The 22,940-nt window shown below is 35.2% G+C and overlaps 1 protein-coding gene across 1 annotated transcript; it reads right to left on the bottom strand.

Annotated features, from left to right (window-relative positions):
- Positions 1 to 1,513: 1,513 nt before the first annotated feature.
- LOC128508864 (serine-rich adhesin for platelets-like) lies at positions 1,514 to 17,457 on the bottom strand. Its single transcript, XM_053480355.1, has 17 exons — positions 17,368 to 17,457; positions 16,289 to 16,340; positions 11,069 to 16,120; positions 10,701 to 10,831; positions 10,408 to 10,469; positions 10,174 to 10,292; positions 7,052 to 9,946; positions 6,809 to 6,924; positions 6,389 to 6,447; positions 6,155 to 6,279; positions 4,591 to 5,951; positions 4,385 to 4,449; positions 3,983 to 4,164; positions 3,740 to 3,852; positions 3,238 to 3,302; positions 2,971 to 3,140; positions 1,514 to 2,073 (listed from the first exon to the last, which is right to left on the bottom strand). The coding sequence occupies exons 2-17, from the start codon at positions 16,320 to 16,322 to the stop codon at positions 1,979 to 1,981; spliced, it is 10,644 nt and encodes a 3,547-aa protein (XP_053336330.1). The 5' UTR covers positions 16,323 to 16,340; positions 17,368 to 17,457; the 3' UTR covers positions 1,514 to 1,978.
- Between the last annotated feature and the right edge of the window lie 5,483 nt (positions 17,458 to 22,940).

The raw sequence follows: 22,940 nt of genomic DNA on the forward strand, positions 1-22,940 counted from the left end.
TTGTTATTTGAGAAGATGATGCTGAAATTAGAGGGGTGTACTCACTGTATATACAGTATATATGAAGGTTTCTTTAAATTTTTAGTTTTATTTTATTTAATATCCCATAATACTCATAATCTTATAAATAATCATTTGATCTTGAAAAGTAATAAACAACACAAAGTTTTTCCGCGTTTTGATGCCATTAGTTAATACATTTTGCTTGAGTATAGATAAACTGGATTTTTTTAAGTGCTCAAGGAAGCAAACCATTGGGGTGTGGATCATATTCCCCAGCTTTGTGATCAAATTACAATTGAATAAACATGACATCATTGTCTTATTTATGGGGTATGAATGTGTGCAAAGAACCAGATAATTGGTACCTAATTTGTATGACAGGAAATATTACCAAGAAACGCCACTGAAAGGTGATGCAGAGGTATTACCCTAAATGGAAGTTCAAATTATGAGTCAAATGTCTTACAAAATAAACAACATCCAACTAAAAATGTACTTACAGTATAAGAAAGTGAAAACCATAAACAACATCCAACTAAAAATGTACTTACAGTATAAGAAAGTGAAAACCTGTCAGAAGGTAATAAAAACATATGAAAAAGAGATGAAATAATATTGATGTGCTGTTGTAATGAACTTTCAGAAGCTGAGTTTAAGTCACCTACAGCTTTTTAATCCCTGAAATAATCATTTGGTCTTGAAAAGTCTGCTTGACCATTTTATTTCGTTAGATGTGAAAATCCATTGTCCTTCACCATGAGTAAGTGCTTTTAACATAAAAAAAGAACGTGTACTGGTTAGGAACAGGGAAATACAATTAAATTGATTCTACTAAGTAATTACAAATTTGATATAAAGAGAGAACATGGTTTAATTAGTTTTGTCATGATAAGCCACATAAACGACTGATGACAATCAAAGAAATTATCTAAGAAAGAAAGGTAATCGTGTACCTGCAACTTATATTCTAATTATGTTTCATTTATTTCCATTTATATTATATTTAATTAAAAGAAACTAACATTAACTCAACCCGTTAATAAAATATTGTTTATTCATGTTAAGCAAAAAACAGAAACACTTTTCAGCTTCTAGTGAGCATATTCAAAAGTTTATTATTGAGTTCTACGGCAAAATATAGCATAAATACTTTTCAATAAATATATATTCAAGGACCTAGATTCCCAAATACATTTAATAAATACAGTACAGTATATGCAAATTAATGAGCATCATAATGAAGAACAAAAAAGAGGAGTTTTTAATAAAGTGCACAAGCTCACAGAAGTCCACTTAAATACATGAATAATGTTGTAGTTTCTTGCTTGCTATAATTAAATTACAGCATGTGGGTATATAAAATTGTCTTTGTCATACAAAGTTGTTGGGTAGCATGCCAAAGTAAACACTGATAGGCTGGTATTAAAACTAGTCAAACCACTTTGTAGGTATGCTGTGTTTTACATGCAGCATTGTCATTTGTGAGTTGTTATTCATGCCTAATTTAAACAAAAAATAATAATTTAAGACTAGTCTAGTCATCTAGTTTATATCCACAGTAATTAATAAAAATCTCATAACACTTTTATTTAAAAAAAAAAATTTGTTGGCACTAGACACAAGTTTTATCCACAGTTCCTTCATTATTTTAGCCTGTAAGGTTTTCATATGGGAAATAAAATTCCATTATGCTGTAAAAGTTGATTCTAATATTGGTTTAAAATTAAAAGAATCACCTATAAAATGGCTATCACAAGCTTAGATATGAATGAGACAAAATTATTGAAGCTACAAATACTGACCATGCCTGTCCTTACACATTCATACAGGTTGGGTTAAGTAGATTCTCAAGATACTGTTCTTATGGTGCTTTTTAAGCATACACATTATTTGACGAGAAAAAAAATAGAGTTGATTGGGTAAACTGGATTGTGAAACCTGGTAAAGGTTTCTAAATGGAGGATTTGGTTTAGCATCAGCTGGGCCGCGTGAACAGTAGCGAGACAGTTACCATGAAGCACGCCAGGAACACACTGATCTTGCTGCTGACATCGCTCGATGATACTACAGCTGAAATTAAATATAATTTTTTTTTTAATAAAGCACAGAATTATTACATTTTGATTATCAATGAGTATGACATATAGTTTAAACAATTTATTGTTGTGAAATGACTTATGAGTGAAGTATTAACATACTTCAAATAAAATCATGTTATAAAATATTATACAACAAAATCTTTGAACTTTCAATTCTAATTGATCAGAAGGTGTAATTTATGTCTGCACTTGCTACTTCTTTAATTAAAATCACACCACTATATTTGCATGTTTTGTGTACAGTATTGGGAATAACTTTGTAACGAGTTACTTGGATTACTTTTTTGATGTAACAAGTAATCTAACGCGTTAATCGACGCACGGAAAGATGGAAACCTAATCACAGCGTCAAAACTCGCTGTGAATCATGATGAACCATACGTACGGCCACTGCGCGTAACCGCTTAGGTGAGATAGGGATATTAGTAGTTAACAGATTTTGGGCCAAACTTCGCTGAGTGATGATGGTAAAATAATTATTGACTAAAACAACATGCATGAGGAATCACAAAGGAGTTTTCATTTTCTGTAATGGAAAAGTACTCGAACTAGTTACTTTTACCAGAAATGTAATTTAATGTAATGTAACTGATTAATTTTTAAAGACATTAATTTTGTAATGTAATTAGTTACTTTAAAAGTTAACGTCCCCCAACACTGTTTGTGTAATATGTTGTTGTTTCTATAACAACCAATTTAAGGGCTTATTTCTTAATTACAATCTGTAGTGACTGGCAAAACTTTATTTCTCTTTTAAAAATATGTAAATGTATTTCTGCTTCATGTCAATCTGTCATTGATTATTAAATAATAGCACATTTTTAAGTTTTTTATATAAAATCACACAAAGCATGTCTTTACTACTTACATGTGCCATTCACTCTGATGCCACTGGTAAAGATTTGGAAGGGAAGGCTGTTATTTCTGGCTGCTGTAAGCATGGTTTCCCCAATTTTGGTGACGTTGGGAGGTCCACCAGAGTTGGCAAAATTTAAGTTCATGAAGGTCTGAATTGAATTTTGTTTAGCATTTCCATTGCTAGATGTGCAAAAGAAAGTGTTAAATTGCAAATTTTCTTTTTAAATATAAACATGAACCTGGTATGTGATGCAAAAGTACACCTAGTTATATATACCTGTAGTTCGTCAAGCTTAAAATGCTGTATGAACCAGGGAAATCTTGAATGAAAAAAGGGTCAAGCTGCAAAAATGAATAAATAAATAATGGTCATCATCAATACCTCTCAAAGAAAACAAGCACATTTACAAAGTGTGCAAATGTATATAATAACAAATCAAAATCTCTCTATATTTTTTTACAGATATATGGAAGTACTGTAAGCTGCAACATGTTCAGGAAATTGTTAATTAATTAATTATTATTAATTATCATTATTATTTATTTTAGCACATTGCTACAGATGCAAATGTTTCTGCATCTATTTGCCGATTAGTGATTATATACCTTTTTTGTCATTTATATTTGTGGAACTTACAGTACCACAAATATAAATGAATATAAATGACAATTAGACTCTTGATTTGTTTTTCTGCATTTATACTTGTACTTGTAAAAATGACTTATTCTGTTTATATATATATAAACTATAAATCTATGTCTGCTGATTTCATACTTACTCCTTTTTGAATCATATTCGATCTATTTTTGAACAAATCTGAAGAACTGTTTGATAGATCTGATACAAAAGTTCCATTTGTCAGAAATTCCACTGGGATAATGAATGGCTCATCTGTAAAAAGAATATAATGAATAAATATTAATATATAGAAATACTATTGGTTCTTATGGCTGTTACTTATTTATTATTTTTTTCGGGGCATGTATTGCAAATTTGGCAAAATTTTCCTGTATACACTTACTGACAAGAGTGATTGCATTGGCATCAAATTGCGCACTCAAGTTAGGGCTACTTTGTACAACAGTTTTAAGAGCAATTGCTACTTCTTCACCAGTTGGCACAGCTTGTATAGTGTTATCATTGAATACCACTTCGACCTCTGCTTCTGTTTTTTGATCTGCACGTGTTTTGGTTTGGAGAGGCCTGCAGGAAGAAATTTTGTTAATGCTCATTTGTCTTAACAAACTGCAACTTTAATTTGGCTTAGGGTTGGAATCACAACCCTATTACATTCCAGTCAGTAAAAAACAGTTTTAAGCCATTTCTATTACTAAACCTGAGTATACAAACATATTTTACTACCTACAAAATATAAAATTGTGAAATATGCATTTATAAAATAAATAAATTCAAAAAGTCTCACTTGAAGGCTTTAACGATTGTTCGGACGAACCGAGGGCCATATAGGTCGAAATAGATTTTATCCAACTGTGGAAATAAATAAATAAATAAAAATGTTATAACCCATGAAAAAATAGAACTGTTTTTCTCTATACTCAGTGGACAAAGTTTCCCTGTGGTAACTGTACTGAAGAATTTCAATATTTTAGTGGACATTCTTACTCTTACCTCTTCAGTCACTTTGGCAGCCAATTGTATAAATATAGTACTCAGAGGATTACTAAGCTCTGCAACATAAACAACCACAAGACCAACAGCCAACGTAACAGTTGGTGGAGGACGAGTTGGCACAGCAGTTGTTGTTGTTGTTGTTGTTGTGGTGGTGGTGGTAGTTGTAGTTGTAGTAGTTGTAGCTGTTGTGGTTGTAGTTGCTGCAGTTGTTGTAGTTGGTTTTGTTGTTGTAGTTGCTGCAGTTGTTGTAGTTGGCTTTGTTGTTGTGGCTGCTGCAGTTGTTGTAGTTGGTTTTGTTGTTGTAGTTGCTGCAGTTTTTGTAGTTGGTTTTGTTGTTGTAGCTGCTGCAGTTGTGGTAGTTGGTTTTGTTGTTGTAGCTGCTGCAATTGTTGTAGTTGGTTTTGTTGTTGTAGTTGCTGCAGTTTTTGTAGTTGGTTTTGTTGTTGTAGCTGCTGCAGTTGTGGTAGTTGGTTTTGTTGTTGTAGCTGCTGCAGTTGTTGTAGTTGGCTTTGTTGTTGTAGCTGCTGCAGTTGTTGTAGTTGGTTTTGTTGTTGTAGCTGCTGCAGTTGGTGTATTTGGTTTTGTTGTAGTAGTAGTTGTAGCTGTTGTGGTTGTAGTTGCTGCAGATGTTGTAGTTGGTTTTGTTGTTGTGGCTGCTGAAGTTGTTGTAGTTGGTTTTGTTGTTGTAGCTGCTGCAGTTGCTGTATTTAGTTTTGTTGTAGTAGTAGTTGTAGCTGTTGTGGTTGTAGTTGCTGCAGATGTTGTAGTTGGTTTTGTTGTTGTGGCTGCTGCAGTTGTTGTAGCTGTTGTGGTTGTAGTTGCTGCAGTTGTTGTAGTTGGTTTTGTTGTTGTAGCTGCTGCAGTTGTTGTAGTTGGTTTTGTTGTTGTAGCTGCTGCAGTTGTGGTAGTTGGCTTTGTTGTTGTAGCTGCTGCAGTTGTGGTAGTTGGATTTGTTGTTGTAGCTGCTGCAGTTGTTGTATTTGATTTTGTTGTTGTAGCTGCTGCAGTTGTTGTGGTTGGTATTGTTGTTATTGTAGTTGCTGCAGATGTTGTATTTAGTTTTATTGTTGTAGCTGCTGCAGTTGTTGTAATTGGTTTTGTTAGAGTTGTAGTTGCAGCAATTGTTGTAGTTGCTGCAGTTGTTGTATTTGGTTTTGTTGTTGTAGTTGCTAAAGGTTGTGCAGTTGTTGTTGTAGTTATAATTGCTGGAGGTGCTGTAATTGGTTTTGTTGTAGTAGTTGTAGTTGCCACAGGTGTTGTAGTTGGTTTTGTTGTTGTCATTATTGCTGTTGTTGTTATACTTGTTGTACTTGTACTTGTAGTAGGTGTGGGTGTAGAAGTAGTTTCATTTGGTGTTTCTGTAATTTAAATAAAGATATTTAATTTTTATCCTAAGCAAAATGTATATGAACTAAGTCACATATTTAGAATGTCTGTTTGTAAAACGCTGTCAAACAAGGTTGCCTCATCTAAATAAACAGCAGTTAATTAAAAAAAAAAACATTGTTTTGTGGCTTTATTCCATTTGAACTTTTGCATAAAATGTGTAATTAATACTTACCAAAAACCCCAGTCACGTTAAAATCTGTTTGTGCTGTCCTTAACGTGGTAATGATTTCATCATTACTGGGAGAACTGTTGTTATTTATGAAAAAAAGCCTATTATCTGCGATGGTTGATCCAGACCTGTGCAGACAAACAAATGTGCACAGATCGGTTATCAGTGACCTATTACTTATGAAAAAAGTCACATAAAATTTATAAGAAATGGTGAAGAAGCATGATCAATACACACCTAAAACGAATCACCATTAAGCTGTGAAAGTTGTTGAATTTCTTTAATGATGGTTCAAACTGTAAAGAAATTAGTGAAAATTACTGTAAAGATTCAAACTCAAGCAAGACATTAATGGCTCTATTTTCATTAGGCAGTGACAGCCTTCATTAGTATTTTACATTTCTACCACAAGAAACTTATCTTAAGTTCTTCATATGTTTTCTTAAAACTTCATTTGTTGTTTATGCTGATGAAATATAACTAAAGCATATGGTTAAGCTATGATTTTTTTTAAATACTACTACTAATAATAATAGCAACTCTTTAATTTCAATTAGAATCCAAAGGCATGCAAATTACATCAGTGTTTTTTACTTAAATGGTAAATTAATGTATGTACAGAAAACCCATATGTATATTTTAATTAATGAGACAGACCTGTGTTTTGACACGGTTTGCACGTTGAATGAAGGCATCTGAAGATGTGTTTGATAGAGCAGGATCAAATTCGTCATTAGTAGTAATGCTTATATTCCTTATGTCAGATGCACTTGCTACAGTGGATTATGGAGGAGAAGAGAAAAAAAAAATAGAAATATTTAGGCAAATATAAACAAGCAATATAAAGTTTAAAAATGCTAAAATATTTAGGAGAAGTTCATGGTGGCAATGATGTATTACCTGTTGATGTTCCCTGTGTGGGAGTTGTGGTTGAAACTGCTGTTGATGTTGTCAGTGATGTTTCATTAAATCTAGTTGTGCTTCCCGGTGTTGTTACTACAGTTGTTCCAGTAGAAGAACTTGGTGATGTTGAAGATGGGACAGCTGTTGATTCAGATGTTCCACTTACTATCGTTGTGGTTTCCAGCGTTGTTACTACACTTGTTTCAGCAGAAGAACTTGGTGATGTTGAAGATGTGACAGCTGTGGATCCTGTTGTTTCAGTAACACTAGTTGTGGTTCCCAGTGTAGTTTCTGCAGTTGTTTCAGTAGAAGAACTTGGTGATGTTGGAGTTGTGACTGCTGTTGATACTGATGTTTCGGTAACACTAGTTGTGCGTTCCAGTGTTGTTGCTATAGTTGTTTCAGTAGAAGGAATCGGTGATGTTGAAGATGTGACAGCTGTGGATCCTGTTGTTTCAGTAACACTAGTTGTGGTTCCCAGTGTAGTTTCTGCAGTTGTTTCAGTAGAAGAACTTGGTGATGTTGGAGTTGTGACTGCTGTTGATTCTGATGTTTCGGTAACACTAGTTGTGGTTCCCAGTGTCGTTGCTACTGTTGTTTCAGTAGAAGATCTTGGTGATGTTGAAGATGTGACAACTGTGGATTCAGATGTTTCACTGACACCAGTGATGGTTCCTAGTGTTGTTTCCAAAGTTGTTTCAGCTGAAGAACTTGGTGATGTTGGAGTTGTGACTGCTGTTGATTCAGATGTTTCAGTACCACTAGTTGTGGTGCCCAGTGTGGTTTGTACAGTTGTTTCAGTAGAAAGAATTGGTGATGGTGGAGATGTGACAGCTGTGGATTCTGTTGTTTCAGTAACACTAGTTGTGGTTCCCAGTGTTGTTTCTACAGTTGTTTCAGTAGAAGAACTTGGTGATGTTGGAGTTGTGACTGCTGTTGATTCTGATGTTTCAGTAACACTAGTTGTGGTTCCTAGTGTTGTTTCTAAAGTTGTTTCAGCTAAAGAACTTGGTGATGTTGGAGTTGTGACTGCTGTTGATTCAGATGTTTCAGTACCACTAGTTGTGGTGCCCAGTGTTGTTTGTACAGTTGTTTCAGTAGAAGAGCTTTGTGATGTGGGAGAGTTGACTGCTGTTGATTCTGATGTTTCAGTAACACTAGTTGAGATTCCCAGTGTTGTTTCTACAGTTGTTTCAGCAGAAGATCTTGGTGATGTTGGAGATGTGACAGCTGTGGATTCTGTTGTTTCACTAACACTAGTTGTGGTTCCCAGTGTTGTTTCTACAGTTGTTTCAGTAAAAGAACTTGGTGATGTTGGAGTTGTGACTGCTGTTGATACTGATGTTTCGGTAACACTAGTTGTGCTTCTCAGTGTTGTTGCTACAGTTGTTTCAGTAGAAGGAATTGGTGATGTTGGAGATGTGACAGCTGTGGATCCTGTTGTTTCAGTAACACTAGTTGTGGTTCCCAGTGTAGTTTCTGCAGTTGTTTCAGTAGAAGAACTTGGTGATGTTGGAGTTGTGACTGCTGTTGATTCTGATGTTTCGGTAACACTAGTTGTGGTTCCCAGTGTCGTTGCTACAGTTGTTTCAGTAGAAAATCTTGGTGATGTTGAAGATGTGACAACTGTGGATTCAGATGTTTCACTGACACTAGAGATGGTTCCTAGTGTTGTTTCTAAAGTTGTTTCAGCTAAAGAACTTGGTGATGTTGGAGTTGTGACTGCTGTTGATTCAGATGTTTCAGTACCACTAGTTGTGGTGCCCAGTGTTGTTTGTACAGTTGTTTCAGTAGAAAAAATTGGTGATGGTGGAGATGTGACAGCTGTGGATTCTGTTGTTTCACTAACACTAGTTGTGGTTCCCAGTGTTGTTTCTACAGTTGTTTCAGTAGAAGAACTTTGTGATGTTGGAAATGTGACAGCGGTGGTATCAGATGTTTCAGTAATACTAGTTGTGGTTCCCAGTGTTGTTGATACAGTTGTTTCAGCAGAAGAGCTTTGTGATGTGGGAGAGTTGACTGCTGTTGATTCTGATGTTTCAGTAACACTAGTTGAGATTCCCAGTGTCGTTGCTAAAGTTGTTTCAGTAAAAGATCTTGGTGATGTTGGAGATGTGACAACTGTGGATTCAGATGTTTCACTAACACTAGTTGTGGTTCCCAATGTTGTTGCTACTGTTGTTTTAGGAGAAGAACTTGGTAATGTTGGAGATGTGACAGCTGTCGAACCTGTTGTTTCAGTAACACTAGTTGTGGTTTCCAGTGTAGTTTCTGCAGTTGTTTCAGTAGAAGAACTTGGTGATGTTGGAGTTGTGACTGCTGTTGATTCTGATGTCTCTGTAACACTAGTTGTGGTTCCCAAAGTCGTTGCTACAGTTGTTTCAGTAGAAGATCTTTGTGATGTTGGAGTTGTGACAACCGTGGATTCAGTAGTTTCACTGACACTAGTGATGGTTCCTAGTGTTGTTTCTACAGTTGTTTCAGCTGAAGAACTTTGTGATGTTGAAGATGTGACAGCGGTGGTAACAGATGTTTCAGTAACACTAGTTGTGGTTTCCAATGTCGTTGCTACAGTTGTTTCAGTAGAAGATCTTGGTGATGTTGGAGATGTGACAAGTGTGGATTCAGAAGTTTCACTGACACTAGTGATGGTTCCTAGTGTTGTTTCTACAGTTGTTTCAGCTGAAGAACTTTGTGATGTTGGAGATGTGACAGCGGTGGTATCAGATGTTTCACTTGCCATAGTTGTGGTTTCAAGTGTTGTTACTACAGTTGTTTCAGCTAAAGAACCTGGTGATGTTGGAGATGTGCCAATTGTGGATTCAGATGTTTCACCAACACTAGTTGTGATCTCTGTTGTAGGCATTGCTGTTGTTGTTGTTGGACTATTCACTGTAATTAAGATGGATAAAATGTTATATAAAAAAAAGGATAATTCATCCATTAGGAAATTTAAGTAAACAAATCACTTGATATTTATGGGCCACATATTTAGAAAAACTATATATCTAAGGCTATAATCATAATTTATGTAATGAAATTATCTACTGCTTGTAATTCAAGAACATATATAAGAGCCTTCCCATCTGAATTTAAATATGTTTTTCCATATGTATTACCTGTGACATTTGTAGGTGTAAAGCTGGTATTTGCCTGCTGTATTGTTTCAATGACTGAAGTATCATTAGGCGCATTATTATTGAACTTTGCCTGAACCTCTGAAATAGTTGATCCAGATCTAAGTAGACAAGAATAAATTTAAAAAATTTATACATCCAGAAAGCCATATTAGAAAGCTACATATATAAGAATATTAGTGAATGGTGCATGACCAAGCTTAATACATACAGTACCTGTAACGAAGTATGTTCAAGGCAATGAAGTTGCTGAACCTGATTTTAAATGCTGGTCCAAACTGGAATGAATGAATGAAAAAATTGTTATATTTAGCAGAAAGTAAATAGTATAAATGTTAAAACCAACATCAGTAACATTAAAATAATAAGTAATAAATACATTGTATTTCTGCAAAAAAACAAAAAGAAAACAAATACATTTGATGGTGTTCAAGATAAAAAATTTGCAACAATAAAATTTTAAATGGATTATTTTAATAGTATTATTTTTTTAAAAATATGAGACATACCTCCTCTATAATACGCTTTGATCGCTGTTTGTAGGCAGTTGATGATGAGTTTAACAAGTCGTTATCGAACGTCTCATCAGTGGTGAAACTAAATGTCACTGTAACAACTGTGCCCAAGGTTGTAGTGGAAGCTGTTAAAAAAATTTAATGACATAAAGTATCAGATCAATGTTAATTGTGTAGTCACACGAGTTTTGCCAATAATAAAGCAAGATGCACGCACACAGAAACATGTGCAACAAAACAGTCTGTACACTAAAGATAAAGCCTTGGCATAATTGTATCAATGAATTTATTGCGGAGCATATAGCTCAATCTTAACGAGTCACATATTCCAAAATAAACTAATTATTTTTTAATGGTAATACCTGTAGTTGTAGTTGTTGTAGAAGCAGATGTTGATGACATTTCTGATATGGCTGATGTAGTTACCGATGTGTCAGAAAGACCTGTTGATGGTTCAGTTGTGGAAGCTGATGTTAGCTGAGAAAATGTATGAGTGACATCAGTAGAAGAACTTGGCGATGTGGGAGTTGTGACAGCTGTGGATTCAGATGTTTCACTAGCCGTAGTTGTGGTTCCCAGTGTTGTTTCCACAGTTGTTTCAGTGGAAGAGCTTTGTGATGTGGGAGATGTGACAGCAGTGGATTCAGATGTCTCACTAGCCGTAGTTGTGGTTCCCAGTGTTGTTTCCACAGTTGTTTCAGTAGAAGAACTTTGTGATGTGGGAGATGTGACAGCAGTGGATTCAGATGTTTCACTTGCCGTAGTTGTGGTTCCCAGTGTTGTTTCCACAGTTGTTTCAGTAGAAGAACTTTGTGATGTGGGAGATGTGACAGCAGTGGATTCAGATGTTTCACTTGCCGTAGTTGTGGTTCCCAGTGTTGTTTCCACAGTTGTTTCAGTGGAAAAGCTTTGTGATGTGGGAGATGTGACAGCTGTGGATTCAGATGTTTCACTAGCCGTAGTTGTGGTTCCCAGTGTTGTTTCCACAGTTGTTTCAGTAGAAGAACTTGGTGATGTGGGAGATGTGACAGCTGTGGATTCAGATGTTTCACTAGCCGTAGTTGTGGTTTCAAGTGGTGTTTCCACAGTTGTTTCAGTAGAAGAACTTGGTGATGTGGGAGATGTGACAGCTGTGGATTCAGATGTTTCACTTGCCGTAGTTGTGGTTCCCAGTGTTGTTTCCACAGTTGTTTCAGTAGAAGAACTTGGTGATGTGGGAGATGTGACAGATGTGGATTCAGATGTTTCACTTGGCGTAGTTGTGGTTCCCAGTGTTGTTTCTACAGTTGTTTCAGTAGAAGAGCTTTGTGATGTGGGAGATGTGACAGATGTGGATTCAGATGTTTCACTTGCTGTAGTTGTGGTTCCCAGTGTTGTTTCTACAGTTGTTTCAGTGGAAGAGCTTTGTGATGTGGAAGATGTGACAGATGTGGATTCAGATGTTTCACTTGCCGTAGTTGTGGTTCCCAGTGTTGTTTCCACAGTTGTTTCAGTAGAAGAGCTTTGTGATGTGGGAGATGTGACAGATGTGGATTCAGATGTTTCACTTGCCGTAGTTGTGGTTCCCAGTGTTGTTTCTACAGTTGTTTCAGTAGAAGAGCTTTGTGATGTGGGAGATGTGACAGATGTGGATTCAGATGTTTCACTTGCCGTAGTTGTGGTTCCCAGTGTTGTTTCTACAGTTGTTTCAGTAGAAGAGCTTTGTGATGTGGGAGATGTGACAGCTGTGGATTCAGATGTTTCACTTGCCGTAGTTGTGGTTTCCAGTGTAGTTTCCACAGTAGTTTCAACAGAAGAACTTGGTGATGTGGGAGATGTGACAGCTGTGGATTCAGATCCTTCACTTGCCGTAGTTGTTGTTTCCAGTGATGTTTCTACCGTTGTTTCAACAGAAGAGCTTTGTGATGTGGGAGATGTGACAGTTGTGGATTCAGATGGTTCACTTGCTGTAGTTGCGGTTCCCAGTGTAGGTTTTACAGTTGTTTCAACAGAAGAGCTTTGTAATGTGGGAGATGTGACAGCTGTGGATTCTGATGTTTCACTTGCCGTAGTTGAGGTTTCCGATGTTGTTTCTACAGTTGTTTCAGTAGAAGAGCTTTGTGATGTGGGAGATGTGACAGCTGTGGATTCAGATGTTTCACTTGCCGTAGTTGTGGTTCTCTGTGTAGTTTCTACAGTAGTTTCAGCAGAAGAGCTTTGTGATGCGAAAGTTGTGACAACTGACGATTCTGATGTTTCACTTGCTGTAGTAGTGGTTCCCAGTGTAGTTTCCACAGTTGTTTCAACAGAAGAACTCGGTGATGTGGGCGATGTGACAGCTGTGGATTGAGATGTTTCACTTGCTGTAGTTGTGGCTCCGAGTGTAGTTTTGACAGTTGTTTCAGTAGAAGAGCTTTGTGATATGGGAGATGTGACAGCTGTGGATTCAGATGTTTCACTTGCCGTAGTTGAGGTTTCCGATGTTGTTTCTACAGTTGTTTCAGTAGAAGAGCTTTGTGATGTGGGAGATGTGACAGCTGTGGATTCAGATGTTTCACTTGCCGTAGTTGAGGTTTCCGATGTTGTTTCTACAGTTGTTTCAGTAGAAGAGCTTTGTGATGTGGGAGATGTGACAGCTGTGGATTCAGATGTTTCACTAGCCGTAGTTGTGGTTCCCAGTGTTGTTTCCACAGTTGTTTCAGTGGAAGAGCTTTGTGATGTGGGAGATGTGACAGCTGTGGATTCAGATGTTTCACTAGCCGTAGTTGTGGTTCCCAGTGTTGTTTCCACAGTTGTTTCAGTAGAAGAACTTTGTGATGTGGGAGATGTGACAGCTGTGGATTCAGATGTTTCACTTGCCGTAGTTGTGGTTTCCAGTGTTGTTTCCACAGTTGTTTCAGTAGAAGAGCTTTGTGATGTGGGAGATGTGACAGATGTGGATTCAGATGTTTCACTTGCCGTAGTTGTGGTTCCCAGTGTTGTTTCTACAGTTGTTTCAGTAGAAGAGCTTTGTGATGTGGGAGATGTGACAGATGTGGATTCAGATGTTTCACTTGCCGTAGTTGTGGTTCTCTGTGTAGTTTCTACAGTAGTTTCAACAGAAGAGCTTTGTGATGCGGGAGATGTGACAACTGACGATTTAGATGTTTCACTTGCTGTAGTTGTTGTTCCCAGTGTAGTTTCTACAGTTGTTTCAACAGAAGAACTTGGAGATGTAGGAGATGTGACAGCTGTGGATTCTGATGTTTCACTTGCCGTAGTTGTGGTTCCCAGTGTAGTTTCTACAGTTGTTTCAACAGAAGAACTTGGTGATGTCAGAGATGTGTCAACTGTGGATTGAGATGTTTCACTTGCCGTAGTTGTGGCTTCGAGTGTAGTTTTGACAGTTGTTTCAGTAGAAGAGCTTTGTGATGTGGGAGTTGTGACAGCTGTGGATTCAGATGTTTCACTTGCCGTAGTTGAGGTTTCCGAGGTTGTTTCTACAGTTGTTTCAGTGGAAGAGCTTTGTGATGTGGGAGATGTGACAGCTGTGGATTCTGATGTTTCACTTGCCGTAGTTGTGGTTCCCAGTGTAGTTTCTACAGTTGTTTCAACAGAAGAACTTGGTGATGTCAGAGATGTGTCAACTGTGGATTCAGATGTTTCACTTGCCGTAGTTGAGGTTTCCGAGGTTGTTTCTACAGTTGTTTCAGTAGAAGAGCTTTGTGATGTGGGAGATGTGACAGCTGTGGATTCAGATGTTTCACTTGCCGTAGTTGTGGTTCTCTGTGTAGTTTCTACAGTAGTTTCAACTAAAGAGCTTTGTGATGCGGGAGATGTGACAACTGACGATTCTGATGTTTCACTTGCTGTAGTTGTGGTTCCCAGTGTAGTTTCTACAGTAGTTTCAACAGAAGAACTTGGTGATGTGGGAGATGTGACAGCTGTGGATTCTGATGTTTTACTTGCCGTAGTTGTGGGTTCCATTGTTGTTTCTACAGTAGTTTCAACAGAAGAAGTTGGTGATGTCAGAGATGTGTCAGCTGTGGATTCAGATGTTTCACCTACTATAGTTGTGGTTCCAAGTGTTGTTTCTACAGTTGTTTCAGCAGAAGTGCTTTTTTGTGATGTGAGAGATGTGACAGTTGTGGATTCAGATGTTTCACTTGCCGTAGTTGTGGTTCCCAGTGTTGTTTCCACAGTTCTTTCAGTAGAAGAACTTTGTGATGTGGGAGATGTGACAGCTGTGGATTCAGATGTTTCACTTGCTGTAGTTGTGGTTACCATTGTTGTTTCTACAGTAGTTTCAACAGAAGAAGTTGGTGATGTCAGAGATGTGTCAGCTGTGGATTCAGATGTTTCACTTGCCATCGTTGTGGTTGCCAGTGTTGTTTCTACAGTTGTTTCAGCAGAAGAGCTTTGTGATGTGGGAGATGTGACAGTTGTGGAATCAGATGTTTCACTTGCTGTAGTTGTGGTTCCCAGTGTTGTTTCCACAGTGGTTTCAGTAGAAAAGCTTTGTGATGTGGAGGATGGGACAGCTGTGGATTCTGATGTTTCACTTGCTGTAGTTGTGGTTCCCATTGTTGTTTCTACAGTAGTTTCAACAGAAGAACTTTGTGCTGTCAGAGTTGTGTCAGCTGTGGATTCAGATGTTTCACTTGCCATCGTTGTGGTTCCCAGTGTTGTTTCTACAGTTGTTTCAGCAGAAGAGCTTTGTGATGTGGGAGATGTGACAGTTGTGGATTCAGATGTTTCACTTGCTGTAGTTGTGGCTCCGAGTGTAGTTTCTACAGTTGTTTCAGTAGAAGAGCTTTGTGATGTTGTAGATTTGACAGCTGTAGATTCAGATGTTTCACTCGCAATAGCTGAGGTTCCCATTGTTGTGTCTACAGTTGTTTCAGTAGAAGAACTTTGTGATGTTGGAGATGTGACAGCTGTGTATTCAGATGTTTCACTTGCCGTAGTTTTGGGGTCCAGTGTTGTTTCTTTACTTGTTTCAGTAGACGAACTAGCTGATGTTGGAGTTGTGACAACTGCGGATTCTGATGTTTCACTAGCCATAGTTGAGGTTCCCAGTGTTGTGTCTACACTTGTTTCGGTAGAAGAACTTTGTGATGTTGGAGATGTGACAGCTGTGGATTCAGATGTTTCACTCGCAATAGCTGAGGTTCCCATTGTTGTGTCTACAGTTGTTTCAGTAGAAGAACTTTGTGATGTTGGAGATGTGACAGCTGTGGATTCAGATGTTTCACTAACACTAGCTGAGGTTCCCAGTGTTGTTTCTACAGTTGTTTCAAAAGAAGAACTTTGTGATGTGAGAGATGTGACAGCTGTGGATTCTGATGTAACTGTGAATTCTGATGTAACTGTGAATTCTGATGTTCCACTCGCCATAGTTGAGGTCATCTCTGTTGTTTCCACAGAACTTTTTACACATGTTTGCAGAATGATACCTGTAGTTAAAGAGTTTTTATGATTATTATTTTTATCATTATTATTTTTAAAATTTTATTATTATTCTTAGTATTAGTAGCAATAGTAGTATTAAACATGCGACATGTACAACATAAAATTATTGAAATGGAAAAGGTTTTAGACAGCAGGGTAACACTAGCACTTACCCAATATGAGAAGAATAAAGTCTCTTTTCTTCATCTTGGTTGTTTTCTGATCCTAAATTACAAAAAACTCCTAAATAACACTGAACAAATTTGTATACAATTTTAATAATTATTATAAAATTATTTTATAATATAATAAAATATAATATATATAGTATATGTAATCACATTATGTCTTGTTGTGTTTCAATACATAATTCAGCAATGTTTTACTGTATACCTTAGTCATCAAGACTTGATGCAAATAAACCATTTGAGTTTATTATTATTATTATTATTATTATTATTATTATTATTGTTGTTTATGGTTATTTTTAAATGTAGAGTTTCCTTACCAGTCTGGGAGTTTTTTTATATTAAAAAACCTGCAATATAATCTAACTGTCCTTAGGTCTAAAGATATCTAAAAGTTTCTTACGTACTAATAAAGGATAACAATTTTAGAAGGAAATTAACAGGACATCTGTATGCACATTATTTACTGAAATGATACCTTGGTATAACATTTATACAACTTATATCAGACTATTCAATTCAGAAGATTTAGAATCTAAAATTGTAATTTTGTTGTACATTTCTTTAACAGCACTGGTTTCACTCACACACACACACACACACACACACACATGCAAACACATATAAATACATACATGCTGTAAAATATTGAACTCTAGTGAGTGGTTTATAAACCTTTTTAGCCAAGTGTGATGTCTTTCTCTAGCCCTTAAATCTCTAGCTCTCTCTTTTAATTCTCCATTGCCCATTTGCCCATATATATATATATATATATATATATATATATATATATATATATATAGAGAGAGAGAGAGAGAGAGAGAGAGAGAGTGTCTTTATTAAGGGTGCTTAACAGAATGCGGTATTATTTTGATTACTCTGCTTTTAATTAAAAAATTGGTGTATGGCTCTGCTTATAACATTTCTAAAAAAAATAACCTTGCTTCATAGATAACAAAATAGTTATAATAAAATGAATACAGGATAAACAATTTAAGAAAATTAAAGAAACATTATCACATATAGCGATAAATATGTGTTAATATATAATATGTAAAACTCACCCAGTTGCTTAAAGTTGCTCTATGATCTTTGTATCCGTTTTTTTTTTTTCTTCTTCTTGTTTTAGGTTTTAGTTTCAGGTTGGTGTCAAAGTACCATTCCTCATTCAAGTAAACCAGTGCTTGTCCTGATTTGGGGGTTTATATACTATAGGTCGTATGTGTCACTGCCATGAAAACACCTCTTTCTTTTTTTTCCACTATGATGCTGTTTGGGAATGTTACCTGTTAACAGCCTGGACCTTGTCACATGGGACCTATGTCACATTCCTATTTGTCATTGTCTTGGTTGAAAGTTGCATTGCAGACAGCATTCCAATGTTTTCGTTATCAAGTAGAGGAAGTAAATGTGATGGCTTAAAATTTAGGGAATGAGTCATAAGATGTACTATTAAATATATAATAATTTGAATATAATATTTAAATAATAGATTCTTGTAACATAGCTGCATATCAAAAGCAAATGCAGTATTAATTTTAAAATGATTTGTTTTTGCGTAAACATGTTAGATTACTTACTTGATTATCATATGTATCATAAGATTTTGCAAGTTGTGTTCATTGGCATTTCCTTTAGAAATTGAAGCAAACTGAGTCTCTCAAACAATAAATATTATAATGTCTCTGATGATTCTCTATTGCCTATTTATAATAATTTCTTTACAGATTTATTTTTGCAGCAAAAGTTCAGTAGTAACCACTTTTACTGTACGGCAAGCATCAAGAATGGATGAATTTAAAGAATCATGATCTTTGATCAATCTTGGATCTTGAATCCAGAAATGATCCCTGATGTACTGCTACTATGGTAAGAAAATACTTACAAAATAATACAGCATATATGCTGTAATTTAGCCCAATTTAGATCACCCAAAATGTATTTCTGCAAATGTTATACGACCGTTTATAAAATCATAATAAAGCTCTAAAACAAACATCTTAACCAGGAAATAATGTAGATTTCCACTCTTTAAAGCATTCATACTAAAATGTACAACAACAGACACATTTTTTCTTATTTAGATTCATGTGTACAGTATATGATTTTTAGATCTCAGAAAAAGCAGAAACAATAATAAACAAGGTACCATTTTATGATTAAACATTTATTCATGTATATATTTTATAGACTTTCAAAGATAACCTAATCGTTTTATTAATTAATTGCAGTTTAATTAAATTTCTACATGTATTTCCTCGTATTCCAACTTTTATTTTGAAAGCAAAATTGTACACGTAAAAGGATTAATTTATTACATAAAGCACACATGAAAAAAAACCTTAAAACATTAAAACATAAAATTACATATTAAAATCCTATCGTTCATGATATTTAGTTTTCTTTCACATTATTAACCTTTTTTCTAATGTCCAAAGACGTAAGAGGGAGAGGGGTAGGTTGTCTATCCGTGACGAATTATATTTACGCTTTTCTTCGTGGGTGTTGCATTGAGGTATGTGCTACATGACTATTATTAAACTTTAAACATGCAACTACTTCCTGCACCCATTCCCCCCACCCTGCATCTGGAATCATTTAAGCATGCAACAGTAGGAGCAGGAATTGTAAGTCATTCCAGATATCCATATAATCAGAATTTCATGATTTATTTAGATAATCTACAGAAACATGATCTAGATATAATTGTAAACCACAAGCAAGCCCACATTATTTGTGTCGAGACACCTTATATGCTGTACTTGCAGTAATAAAAAGATAGGGGTAGCATAATTATTTGTGAAGAACATGAGACAGATGAATTTTAGCATCATGCCCTGTGAACGTAAACAAACAAAAAAAAATGCTTTCATTTTTGCGTGCGAAAGAAATGTTGAAAACGTGGAAATAAATGAAACATGTAAACAAATCAGTCGTACTGTATATGTGATTAATGACTTGAGGAAATTAAATTAATTGGGGAAAATCACTTTTGAATTTAAAGAAATTATCTGTAAATAAAACTAATTTGACAACTGAATCATTTGTTTGGCAATACATAAATAAAAATAAACACTACAAAAAGTTTTTTTTAAACATTTGTAAATGTCTAAATTTAAGTTGGTGTAATTCTTTGGGTAGGATGGTACCAAGTCCACAATGTAGCCCTGGTTCTGGAGAACCCTCTGTCCTGGACATTTTAGTGTTTTCTCTTCTCCATCACACCCACTTAAATTTGTTAATTACTGTAGCTTAATTAAATACTAGAATATATAAGGCAGGGGCTTCCAGGGCCTGTATTAGAATCCACTGATGCAGTCTAACCAACAATGCGGGTAAATTATCTACCTTTTTTTCTCTGTGAAAGTGTATTATTTTGTAAATCATTGCAACAAGATGTTCATAAAGTCTCTGTGCATAATCGTTACAATGGCTACATTCACAGGAACAGATACACTGTACAGTAGTTTGCTTAAATAGAGTTTAGCATGTTGGACATATTACTAAAAATAATTCTATAGTCATTAAAGGAAATTTACCTTGACAGTAAACTGAAAGAAAACTTGCATCAAATGGGTGTGATGTCTTTTTCCAGGTAGTGTTTGTTTTTAAGTAAACACATACCTATATTAAAGTGACATATATGTTTTGGTATGTAATTGTATTCTATCTATCATAGCATGTGTGCATTTATTTCTACTTTCTGTACATTTTGAATTTATTTTCATTTTATGTTAATAAGGGTGCATGCTTTAGTTTCTGAGGAAATGAAACACAATTCTCAGGTCACTGATCATTGGAAGGTGATTTTAAATACAGTGTTTTGGTGCTTTTACTACTTCAAATCATTGTTTCACTGTGTTCCTTTTTTAGGCTAGCAACCATGAAAATTCTCATCAGTGTGGGAAGTTCATAGTCTTTATGAGGGACAATATAAAAGTGGTTTGCAATAATATTGCCTTTATTAATAGACATGCTTAATTTGCTAAATGACCTCGGTGCCATTTTGACATCTTTTCTACTGTTAAAGGTTTATGCTTGTTTTTGTGTTTGTCTGTTCATATGCATTGTTCTTCTTCGCCGGTTGGAGGATATGACATTGCATTTATTTCCTTAAACTTAAAATGACGTGTTTGCATTTGCATTTTAACATAAATGCATACCATGGTTGACGGGTGTGGCAAAGAATTTAACTGTTGGTGTAACTGGCATTTCAAGTTTTTTCAGATGTCGAAACATTTAAAGAAGTTTCAAACATTTGCACTATATAGAGGATCACTGATAAATCAGTCACCCTCATATGTATAGACCTAGTGTGTATGTCTAAATGCTAAAATGGATTTCCTCTAGGTGTGTGTGTGTGTGTGTGTGTGTGTGTGTGTGTGTGTGTGTTGGCGGGGGGGATCCTTTAAGTTTCATCTGTTGAAATAAGATATAACACCAAGGCACATCCTGATGATTGAGGTAGAGTTACACTACCACATAAAACGCTGGTTGATTGGGGATTAGGTAACCAAACTGAAAAGCTGCTTCCCTTGAAAACAGATACCTTGTATCACAATGTTTTTGGTTTAGTGGTTCACCAAGCCTGTGATGCAAAAAGGAAGAACAACTAGAACAACCGATCAACTAACCGAGCAAACAAAGAAACAAGAAAAATACTAAAACATATTGCCATTTTTTTTAAAAACCTGTCAGATAGTGCTGTCTAAATAAATTTTGACACAGATTGCTTGAGGTAAACCTGGAGTTTTCAGAATAATAACATTCAAGTTTGTACAACCAATTATATCAATTAGCAACCATAGAATAGTTCACAAAACTGTCACTAAAGCACCTTGTTTTAGCCCGTGGTGTCTCCTTTTGAAAAGGCTGAGCATTGTAATTGGACATGGTTTGGCCTCCAGAAATACAAATCCTTTTTCTGATTCCCTTGAATTAAATAGGTAATTTATCTTTGACGAAAAAAAAATAAAATAAAAAATAATATATATATATATATATATATATATATATATATATATATATATATATATATATATATATAGAGAGAGAGAGAGAGAGAGAGAGTATGACAATAATTATATATAACAAAACTAAAACTAATGACACATTGTCACGGGCAAAGTTAATATTGGCTTGTGATACTGTAGCTAAAAGCAATAGAAAGGTTTGGCCCATTGAACATTTGGTGCAGTATAGTGAGCTTTTGCTTATCTCTGGTCATTCAACTTTTTTGAAGGGTGGGGCTGTTTTAAATGGTCGTGACAGCCAAACCACGGTCTGAATACCGTGATCTAGAGGAAGCTTTTAAAAGAATTTAGATCTGACTGGCCCATTGCACAACAGTGAAACTTGAAATTTGTGCTTTGGGATGTAATGCACAAACTGTGCACAAGGGAATTTTTGAATTTAAATAGTTTATTTCAACTTTCAAGACAGTCAAGTTAGTAATACACACTAGTGCAACCAATGTTTTTTTCTTTCCACCACCACAAAAAGTTTATATTAGTTTTTTTTCAGTTAACTGTTGTTATCTCTCTGTCTTTATTAACTTAATATTTTTATTGGTGACTTTAAAATGCCTTTCTCTGTGTGTGTGTGTGTGTGTGTGTGTGTGTGTGTGTGTGTGTGTGTGTGTGTGTGTGTGCATAATGCCCTCTGAATGACTGTCATCCAATCATAAGATTATTTCCACATACTCTATAATTACCAGTGTTTTTAAGTTAAGCTTCAGATCCACACCATCCCTGACTATAATAATGCATTTATTGATTTTTTTCCTACATGCCTAGGCACATCAAATAACAAATACATTATATATATAATATATATATATATATATATATATATATATATATATATATATATATATAATAATATATATAAATATATAAATTAATATATAATTATATATATATATATATATATATATATATATATATATATATATATATATATTAGATAGATTAAAATGAAAGTTTTCAGGGAAATAAAAACTGTTCCTAATTACCACTTTCCTGTCAGCCCATGCTAATGGAAAGACAACTCACAAAAAAAAAAACTGAAGATTTTAAATGCTGAGATTCTAATACAAAATTTTTAAACAAAAATCTGAACCATTCTTGTGTTCTGAAATCTCATCTTAACTCTATATAGATTCCTACAAACATGCAGAAGTTCACTCATAATCAATTAGTTAAATATAGAAGTGCTATTTTAAGAGTTTATTGTTCTACTTTGCCGAAGGATTTATTTTCTTGATTTTTCACTCTTGGCAGACAATGGAATGAGGTGGAACCTGCTGAGTGAGAAATGCCACTATAAGGAAACCAATGTGTGACAGTTTAAATTACATTGTTGCTCAGGTTCTCAGTGAGTTTAACACCACATTGAGTTGAAAAAATTGGACAAAAAATCTTTATTAAAACGATAGTTTCATCTATACATACATAGTAAAGATCACCAGCTCACCGTACTGTGTCTTTGAGCGTTTACTGAAAATGTTTTGGAATCTTCTACTTTCAATAGCCTGTGACTAAAGTGTATATATTTCTGGATTTGGTTTAGTAACCAGACTGCAACACACTATGAACATTGTGTGAAAACTGTTTTTTTTTTTTTAGCAATTAAACTG

This window comes from Clarias gariepinus, chromosome 20 (assembly GCF_024256425.1).
Source record: "Clarias gariepinus isolate MV-2021 ecotype Netherlands chromosome 20, CGAR_prim_01v2, whole genome shotgun sequence".
Lineage (NCBI taxonomy): Eukaryota > Metazoa > Chordata > Actinopteri > Siluriformes > Clariidae > Clarias > Clarias gariepinus.

Excerpts from the sequence above, each read along its gene's own strand:
- LOC128508864 (XM_053480355.1), bottom strand. The coding sequence starts at position 16,322 with ATGAAGAAAAGAGACTTTATTCTTCTCATATTGG. Across the intron at positions 10,832-11,068 it reads TACAACAACTACAACTACAG|CTTCCACTACAACCTTGGGC; the intron begins GTATTACCATTA and ends TTTTTTTAACAG. Across the intron at positions 4,165-4,384 it reads ACAATCGTTAAAGCCTTCAA|GCCTCTCCAAACCAAAACAC; the intron begins GTGAGACTTTTT and ends TTCTTCCTGCAG.